The sequence below is a fragment of the Pan paniscus genome, chromosome 15, assembly GCF_029289425.2.
Source record: "Pan paniscus chromosome 15, NHGRI_mPanPan1-v2.0_pri, whole genome shotgun sequence".
NCBI classification, from domain to species: Eukaryota; Metazoa; Chordata; class Mammalia; order Primates; family Hominidae; genus Pan; species Pan paniscus.
Genome location: NC_073264.2, coordinates 3,051,727 through 3,061,659, shown reverse-complemented (window position 1 = coordinate 3,061,659; position 9,933 = coordinate 3,051,727). Strand labels below are relative to the sequence as shown.

General features: G+C 37.7%; 1 protein-coding gene and 1 pseudogene across 1 annotated transcript; both read right to left on the bottom strand.

The window, feature by feature from the left end:
- Positions 1–2,262: 2,262 nt before the first annotated feature.
- Positions 2,263–2,667, bottom strand: LOC134729014 (protein VCF2-like). The gene has a single exon (XM_063596437.1). The coding sequence runs from the start codon at positions 2,512–2,514 to the stop codon at positions 2,383–2,385; it is 132 nt and encodes a 43-aa protein (XP_063452507.1). The 5' UTR covers positions 2,515–2,667; the 3' UTR covers positions 2,263–2,382.
- A 2,404-nt stretch (positions 2,668–5,071) lies between these two features.
- On the bottom strand, positions 5,072–9,149 carry LOC134729035 (C-terminal-binding protein 2-like; annotated as a pseudogene).
- Between the last annotated feature and the right edge of the window lie 784 nt (positions 9,150–9,933).

Here is a 9,933-nt window from a genome sequence, read left to right as displayed (position 1 = left end):
AAAGCTGGAGGCATCACACTACCTGACTTCAAACTATACTACAAGGCTACAGTAACCAAAACAGCATGGTACTGGTACCAAAACAGAGATATAGATCAATGGAACAGAACAGAGCCCTCAGAAATAATGCCGCATATCTACAACAATCTGATCTTTGACAAATCTGAGAAAAACAAGCAATGGGGAAGGGATTCCCTATTTAATAAATGGCACTGGGAAAACTGGCTAGCCATATGTAGAAAGCTGAAACTGGATCCCTTCCTTACACCTTATACAAAAATCAATTCAAGATGGATTAAAGACTTAAACGTTAGACCTGAAACCATAAAAACCCTAGAAGAAAATCTAGGCATTACCATTCAGGACATAAGCATGGGCAAGGACTTCATGTCTAAAACACCAAAAGCAATGGCAACAAAAGCCAAAATTGACAAATGGGATCTAATTAAACTAAAGAGCTTCTGCACAGCAAAGGAAACTACCATCAGAGTGAACAGGCAACCTACAAAATGGGAGAAAATTTTCGCAACCTATTCATCTGACAAAGGGCTAATATCCAGAATCTACAATGAACTCAAACAAATTTACAAGAAAAAAACAAACAACCCCATCAAAAAGTGGGCGAAGGACATGAACAGACACTTCTCAAAAGAAGACATCTATGCAGCCAAAAAACACATGAAAAAATGCTCATCATCACTGGCCATCAGAGAAATGCAAATCAAAACCACAATGAGATACCATCTCACACCAGTTGGAATGGCAATCATTAAAAAGTCAGGAAACAACAGGTGCTGGAGAGGATGTGGAGAAATAGGAACACTTTTACACTGTTGGTGGGACTGTAAACTAGTTCAACCATTGTGGAAGTCAGTGTGGCGATTCCTCAGGGATCAAGAACTAGAAATACCATTTGACTCAGCCATCCCATTACTGGGTATATACCCAAAGGACTATAAATCATGCTGCTATAAAGACACATGCGTATGTTTATTGTGGCATTATTCACAATAGCAAAGACTTGGAACCAACCCAAATGTCCAACAATGATAGACTGGATTAAGAAAATGTGGCACATATACACCATGGAATACTATGCAGCCATAAAAAACGATGAGTTCATGTCATTTGTAGGGACATGGATGAAATTGGAAATCATCATTCTCAGTAAACTATCGCAAGAACAAAAAACCAAACACCACATATTCTCACTCATAGGTGGGAATTGAACAATGAGATCCCATGGACACAGGAAGGGGAATATCACACTCTGGGGACTGTTGTGGGGTGGGGGGAGGGGGGAGGGATAGCATCGGGAGATATACCTAATGCTAGATGACGAGTTAGTGGGTTCAGCGCACCAGCATGGCACATGTATACATATGTAACTAACCTGCACAATGTGTACATGTACCCTAAAACTTAAAGTATAATAAAAAAATAAAAAATAAAAATAAAAAATAAAACAACTGCCCATTTTACCATCTCTTCAGTCCTTGACAAGCACCATTCTAACTTTTTTTTCCTGTGAGTTTGTCTACTTAAGATACCTGATTATGAATGGAATCATAGACTGTCACTTTGTTCCTGGCTTATTTCAATTAACATGATCTTCTCCAGAATTATCATATAATGTGTCTTTTTAAAGACTGAATAATATTCGACTTTGTGTATGTGCCACTTGTTATTAATCTGTTCATTGGTCAAGGGACATCTGGATTGTTTCTGCCTTTTGGCTTGTGTTAATAATATTGCAATAAATTTGGTTGTGCAAATATCTCCTCCAGATCTGCGTTGTATATTTTAAGTACATAGCCAGAAGGGGGTTTGCTGTATTATATAATAATCTCATTTTAAATTTTTTGAAGAGCTGTCATATTATTTTAAATATCGGCTTGAGGCCATAGATTATTGTGACTTTGTTTTGCATTTTTCTAGAAGAGTGATGTCGAGTATCCTTTTATTTTTTTATTTTATTTTTTTAATTTCATAAACATTTATTCACAGCCCCTTTAAAAGTACAGCAGTGAAGTAAAACCCCAATTAAACAACTGCCCATTAACTTGTTACTTAAAATGTAGACTTAAAAACCAATAGACTTTTTTTTGGTGTGTATGCAATTACTTTTATAAACACAGTTTAGGTTGGAATAAGGAAGTCCTAATTCATCATGTTGGAACTTGCCCTCACTGCTGCAGGCTGTTGAAGTGAGCCTCCTTCAAGGTCTGGTTGATATGGGAGTAAAGACTTTGGCATGGTACATACCCCTCATGCAAGAACTGGGGAAAGTTTGCATTGGGTTCAGTAACAATGTGGTTTAAGTTGCCTTCTGGTCCACCTGCTCTCTCTGGGATATTAAGGCGGCTGCTGCTCCTTTCATTATCACTCCATGAAAACTGTGTCTTGAGAATCCTGAAAGATAGGGTTTCTCTTATTCCTTTTGGGCTGGGTGGAATGATGGTTGCCCTCTTTACTGCCATTTCTTCTTCTTTTCCGTACAGGGCAGCCTCCCATAGTCCTGCCCTCGGACGAGTATCCTTTTAAATACCTAGTTATTTCTATGTCTTCTTTGGAGAAAGGTCATTTCAAACATTTACCATTCTAAATCAAGTTATTAACATTTTGTTGTTGTTGAATTTTAGGAGTTTATATCTTTCGGAAATTAACACCTACCAAATATGTGATTAGAAAATATTTTTACACTTTTTTGTTATATGTATGTATGTATGCACATATATTACCCTATACAAGACAGGGTCTTGATATATTTTCATGGCTAGTCTCAAACTTTTGGCCTCAAATGATCGTTCTGCCTTGGCCTCCTAAATTTCTAGAATTATAGGCATGAGCCAGCATGCCCAGGTTTCACCCACTTATTAGGTGACATTTGTATGCCACTAAATGTTTTCTTTGATGTGTAGAATACTTGAAGGTTAATGTAGTTCCTTTCTTTTTTGTTCTTTTCCTTGTTTCTTATGAATTTGATGTCATACTTAAGCAAAGTTTTAAGACTTATGTCATACACTTTTCCCCTATGTTTACTTCTAAGAATTTTATTAGTTTTTATGTTTAAGCATTAAATCCATTAAAAAACAACTTTTCTTTTTATATATAATACAAAAGAAGCATCCAACTTTATTTTTGCTCTGTAAACATTCAATTTTGAAAATTCTTTGTTAAAGAGATTCTTATTTTTCTATTGCATGGTCATGAAAAGCATATGGAAGATTATTTTATCACGTATGCGAGGGTTTATTTCCAGGATGTCTATTCTGTTTCATCATCTATGTATCCGTTTTTGTGGTAATACCATATTGTTTTTATTTTTGTAGCTTTGTATCATGATTTTAAATCAGAAAATGTAATAACTCTTTGTCCTTTTTAAAGGATGTTTGCCTAGTCACAGTTCCTAAACAACTTTTAGAATTATACACAAAAATTCTGCAAAAAAAATACCATTGGGATTTAGATGAAAATTACATTACATTTTTATATCATCATGGGTAATACTGACAACTTTTTTTTTTTCCTTTGGAGATGGAGTTTTAGTGAGTCACTCAGGCTGAAGGGCAGAGGTGTGAGCTGTGCTCACTGCAAGCTCTGCTTCCCATGTTCAAGCAATTCTCCAGTCTCAGCCACCAGAGTAGCTGGGATTACAGTCATGCACCAACATGTATAGCTAACTTTTGTATTTTTAGTAGAGATAGGGTTTTGCCATGTTGGCCAGGCTAGTCTCAAACTTCTGATCTCAAGTGATCCACACACTTTGGCCTCCCAAAGTCCTGGGATTACAGGCATGAGTCACGCGCCGGCCCTGACATCTTAACAATATTAAATCACCTGACACTTGAGCAAGACTATATGTAAGATTTTGCTTAATTTCCTCTTATTTACGTATCTGAAACATTTTCTTGCTTTTGATTTCTAGTTTCATTTACATTGCATGACTTCAGTTTTCTTAAATTTAATAAGACATGTATCCTAACAGAATGTACCATGTGTGATTGAGAATATTGCATATTTTGCTGCTTTCGATCGCAGAGTTCTGTAAATGCTTGTCAGGTCTATAATGTTCAGGTTTGGCTTTCTTACTGATATTACATCTGACTATTCTAGTCATTATTGAAAGTGGAGTCTTGAAGTCCGCAATTGTTGTGTTGCTATATATTTCTTGCTTGATTTCTGTCAATATTTGTTTTACATATTTGAAAGATGAGAATCAGTTGAACCTGGGAGGCGGAGGTTGAAGTGAGCCAATCGCGAGATCGTGCCATTGTCCTCCAGCCTGGGAGACAGAAACTCTATCTCCAAAAAAAAAAAAATAAGAAAGATATCAGTGTTATTTATAGTAATATAAAAATTTAATGTAATTTTTATCAAAATCCCAATGGTATATTTTTGCAGATTTTTCAAATTATATATATGATTTCTAAATTATTGTTATGGATTTCTTGCAAGTTAATCCATCTCACCGTTACATAATAACAATCTGTCTCTTTTTAAAATTTTTAACTTAAAATATATTTTGTTTAATATAATTATGACCATGCCCCTCCAATTGTAGCTACTCTTTGCATAAAATATATTTTCTTTATACTGCTACTTTCAACTTATTTGAGTCCTTAGAGCTAAAGTGACTCTTGTAGAGAGTACATTGCTGGATCTTCTGTGTTCTTAATCCATTAAATCATTTTATGCATTTTCTTTAAGGTATTTAACTTTTTGTATTTGAAGTAATTACTGTAGTTAATGAAGTTACTATTATTATTTGTAATTGTCTTCTGTGTTTCTTGTAGATGTGTTATTTATCATTTTTTTCTCTTACTGCTTTATTTTTCTTCATTGATTTTGTAGTGACATGATTCAATTTCTTTCTCATTTGCTTCTGCATACCATCTACAGGTTTTTTTGTAATCATCTTGAGAAATAAAGACTTCATAAAACATCTTAAAGTTATGACAATATATAATGACTATATTTCAATGGAATGCAAAGCTTTACCTCTTTATACCCCCACTTTGTTATTAATATCACTTGTTATCTTTTCTTATTGAGTATCTATGAACCCATATTTATGCAGCTTTCTGCTTCATTTTTTAAATTCCATAGCAATAACGTGAAAGTTTTGTGCACCATCATTATGACAGTAGAGATTTCTATAGCTGTTTATGTATTTACCTTTAATAGAGAGCTTTCTATTTTCATATGCTTTTATGATGCTGTGCAGTATATATTGTAATTTTTGGACGTGATAGACTTTCTTTTACATTTCCTTTAGCACTGTTCCAGTGGTTAGTAACACACTCAACTTTTATTTGTTTTGGAAATGCTTAACTTTTTTTTCTGAAGTGAAATTATTCCAGTTGAAAGTTTTTGTTTAGCATGATTTCTTCTTGTTTAATTACCTTGTCATCTAGGGAGTTCTCAGCTACTTTTTAAAAATATCCTCTTTATTATTTTTCTCCTATACTGTTTTTCTAAGACTCCTTTTATAAATACAGTGGTCCACTTGGTGGTGTGCTGTAAGTCCCAATTTTCATTTTTTCTCTATTCAGTTTAAAAAATTTGTTTTCATGAATCAGTATTTATAAGTGCAATGTTGTCAACTGTCTAATTTTTTCTGCTTTATTAAATCTGCTCTTCTGACTGCTGATTAAATTTTTAATACAGTTACTGTGTTCTTCAGAGTCACAATTTTTCTTGGTTTTTAAAAATCTTTTTATTGATATCTCGTTTTCTTCATGCATCACTTCTAATATTCTTTTGTTGTCTATGTTCTGTTTTTGTTCATTAAGAACTTTTTTCTAATTACATTTTAATGTAATTAGAATGTCCACCTTTACAATACACAAATACAGTAACGGTAACTCGCACTAAAACAAAGCATACTTCTGATAGCCGTTATTTTTCTCTTTGGGACAAATTTAAAGTTTTTCTTTTGTCACAAAAACAGGAATGTACTTATACAAAGGCTCAAAATAGGCCATCTTTTTAAACAAAAAGGCAATGATTCACAAAAGACTATGAATAGAACATGTAACTAATTGATACAAATCTAATAGGATTTGTTAAAATCAGCCACATCCAATACATCTGAAGTGTTCTTGTATAAAATATCACGTGAAGAAAAGAAGACTTTATCAATATCTTAAAAAGTGGGTTTGTTCATAGTCTGACAAGTTACCATTAAAAGTGTTTCCTGTGACATAAGGAAATGCAATATTATTTTTCTTGAACCCTTTCAGCGCAAGACTTTCCACTCAATAAAATCGCAGAGGATCTGAAACTGAGAAAATATACTTGATTACTAACAGCTTGTGAAACTTAATACTTTTTTTTTTTTTGCATCATCAGCGGCTTTTACTGAACTTACAACCAACTTGCCCCTCAATATGCAGCTCAGATGTGAGAGACGCGTCTCTGTACAGGAGCCGGTACTGTCTTCAATCCTTTGCATGCAGGTGTTTACCACAGGCAAGCAGTTTACTCCACATTTTCTAGTAATGTAATCTTCCTATTAGCAAAAAGCAGTAACCAGTCCCTGTAGACTGAAGGGACTCAAGTCACAGGATGCAGATTTCCTCTTCATGGTTTTTATTTTGATATTTGAACTGCTGATGCAACATATAAGCAGGGTGTTCAGGACCTGCTGTGCCTAAGGGACTGATAAAGGGAAAAGTTCTATTTATTCTTTGTGATTTGACGCACAGATGAAAAACTTAACACACAATAATAGAAGTTGATCGTTAATAAATCACACCCTAGTCTTTCAGAGCTTCCGTAAGCAGACGACATTGTCAGTTTTCTAGCTCTTGTTTTAACACTGCAACAACAATGATGCATATGTCCGGAATCAGCTAAAAAGGCCGTCAGATTCTTTTTCTCTTAGATTATCTATTTTTCACTGTTCCCAAGTATATCTGAATAATTACCTTCCAGCATTCTCTGCTATTGCTCGTTGGGATGCTCTCGATTGTCCCCATGTTTTGTGGGCTGTTGGGAGAGGGCCCTTGGGAAGGATGTACCACTGTTGGGAGGTTGTCAGTCACTGGGATGTCTCCAGGGATGATGCCTTCCCTGGCTGCAGAAGTCCTCCTGGAGCCACGCCCACCATGCCTGGCAGATATCTGTAGGTAGCACCACTGAGCTCAGGATGAATTTCTTGCTGGTCTATTACGGACCAAAGCGCTGATGTGACAAAGAATTCCTTGTTCACACAGTTTCTTAAGCTTCCCGGGATGCGACTTATGATGGCTTGGCGGATCTCAGTGGCAACTGCCTCGCTCATCTCCAGTGACACCTGCTGGCTGTAGCAGGCAGTGAGAGGAGTGCAGATGAGATTCCAGGCATCTTTAAACAGACCCTGAGCAAAACTAAAGTGTTCCGACTCATTCACGTCGAGGGCTGCCCCTCGTATTCTGCCCTCCTTGAGGGTGTGTGCTCAGGCTTTCTCGTCCACCAGGCCACCACGGGCTGCGTTCACAAGGAATGCTCCCTGCCTCATCTGCTTTATGATAAAGTCATGGATAAGGTGGTAGTGTTGTTCGTTGAGACTGCAGTGCAAGGAGACGCAGTCGTTCTGATACAGCAAATCCTGCTGGGTGTAGACCCTATGCACACCCAGGGACCGCTCGATCCCATTCTGCAAAGGCCTTGGCTCGAACTGCAACCTCCTGCTGCGTGCGACCGAAGCCGATGAGGCCCAATATCTCCCCACGAATGCGGGCCTTTACTGAGGCCACCTCGCCAATCTGCTCCACGCTCTGAACTCGCGTGCCTTCCCTCAGTGCCTGGTACAGCGACCTGTTCCCCCAGTACAGATTGAGGATGTGGCCGGTGGTGGAGTCGGCTGTCTCTTCCACGGCTGCGGACGGGATGCTGCACACAGCAATTTCGAGCTCGTCAGCAGCCTTGATGGCCACGTTGTCGTAGCCACTGCCCACCTGCACGATCACTCTCAGGGCCGTGAAATTTTCCAGGTCCTCCCTGGTGAGGGAGAAGGTGTGGTACATCATGGCGCCCACGACTTCGTTTAGAACTTTCTCGTGGATCTCCTGCATGGACTGAGCCTCACAGAAGGCTAGGTGGCCAGGTCCTTCAGGATGGGCATGTCCACAGTGCAGTCCCGTCCATCCAGCAGAGCCACCACGAGGCGGGGTTCAGGGTGACTTTCATGATCTGGGGGCGAATTCCTCACAAATTCTGTCCAATCGCTGTCTCTTGACTCAGCGCTTATCCACAAGGGCCATTCTTTAGGGAACTTTGCAACTCTCAGATCAAAAGGCAAAGCAGTCCTCTAAGAACTTAGGGGAACTCGCAGGAGTCTGCGTGCATGACGCCACTATGAACCCTATATAAATTTGTTCACAAACTCTATAGTTCACACGATGGGCTGTCCGTCTTTTTAAGGGAATACAGCTTCTTTGGTTCAAAACCATTTAAGGTGATGAAACCCGTTTGTTTGCAACTCCGCCACAATCGCGCAGCCACCAACGAATCTCACCACGACCCCAGGCCGAAGCCGCCTCCATTCCCAGGGATCGCGGACTCCGGGCGCTCTAGACCTGGGGTCGTGGTGAGATTCTCCCTTGGATGCCCCTGTTCTACAGTAAAGGAAATATCTTTGGAATGTAAAAAGAGAGAAAATAATAGGCATCACCCCAATAGGCAAGAATGAACAAATAACAAAGATGAGAGGTGCAAAGGCCAAGGAGGACACTTTAAAAATGTGGTGTTGGAAGTTCTGCTTCAATGAAATTGGTTCTGGAAAATCCTAGATTTACTTCTTTTGCTGCCACAGATGGACATTTCCTACCCTATGCTTATTATGCTCCTAAATCTTCTAAGGCTCCTCCTGTCCCTCCACTAACATTCCAGGGCATTCACAGTGACAGCCAAAGTTCTCCTCTTCTTTCTGTTATTCCCTTGAAGGCTTTGTGGTCTGAGTGCTTTTCCATTGTTTTGGGGGATCTGGGGAAATCTGCACATTTTGCGAGAATTCTATATTAAGTTATTTTGTAAAAATCTGTGCCTCATGTCATAAGTTTGTGAGAGTAAAAGTGCAGGCATTGGGGTTTGGTTCACATATTTCAGAAACACCAAGGACAAACGTTTCTGCTTCATAATTTTCAGTCCTATGATTTCAAATGTGATCCTGCAAAAAAATCGGAAAAACTTTTATCAGAGCCCAAAACACCTCAGCACATATGATATAGTGAAGCTTCTATTTCACTTTATTCTTTTTTTTCATCTCTGGTAATGTAGGTCAAAAAGTTTTCTTTTCCTTGATAGAAATTAACTTAAAAACGTGAACTCTCTATTCCAAGCACCTCACCTGTGGAATAGTTTATTGTATCTACTCACCTCAAAGAATTTTTAAAGACCTTAATGCCATAGAAAAACTTAGAAATCTGCCAAGAATAGAATAAATTCTTAATTGTTACATTATTTCCTATTGAGTTATTTTATTATTTAATCTTATATAAAGCTTAGTGGGACTGTGATCTGCACGTTTTCACTTTTTGATTTTTATGTATCCCAAATTAGCCTATAATTTTAGCTTCAGGGATTTCAGAATAGCATGCTTGAATTTATGTGTTATATAAAAAGTGAATTACTTAGTATGCACCTCACATTAATAAAATTTCAGTTTGTGTGTCTAAGTTTACTGCATAGAAAAACTTATCATTAGTGTTTCTATTTACTTTCCTCAACATTATCTGAATGATAGTATAATTTATTTCTCATTGCTTATTATATAGTAGTGTTTCATTGCATATTTTTCAATATTCATGTTGTTCCCATATTTAAAAATGTAAAGCTTTTCTTTACTTAAAAAAAAATAAATTATAGGCCAGTGCGGTGGCTCACGCTTGTAATCCCAGTACTTTAAGAGGCTGAGGTGGGTGGGTCACAATGTCAGGGGTTCAAGAC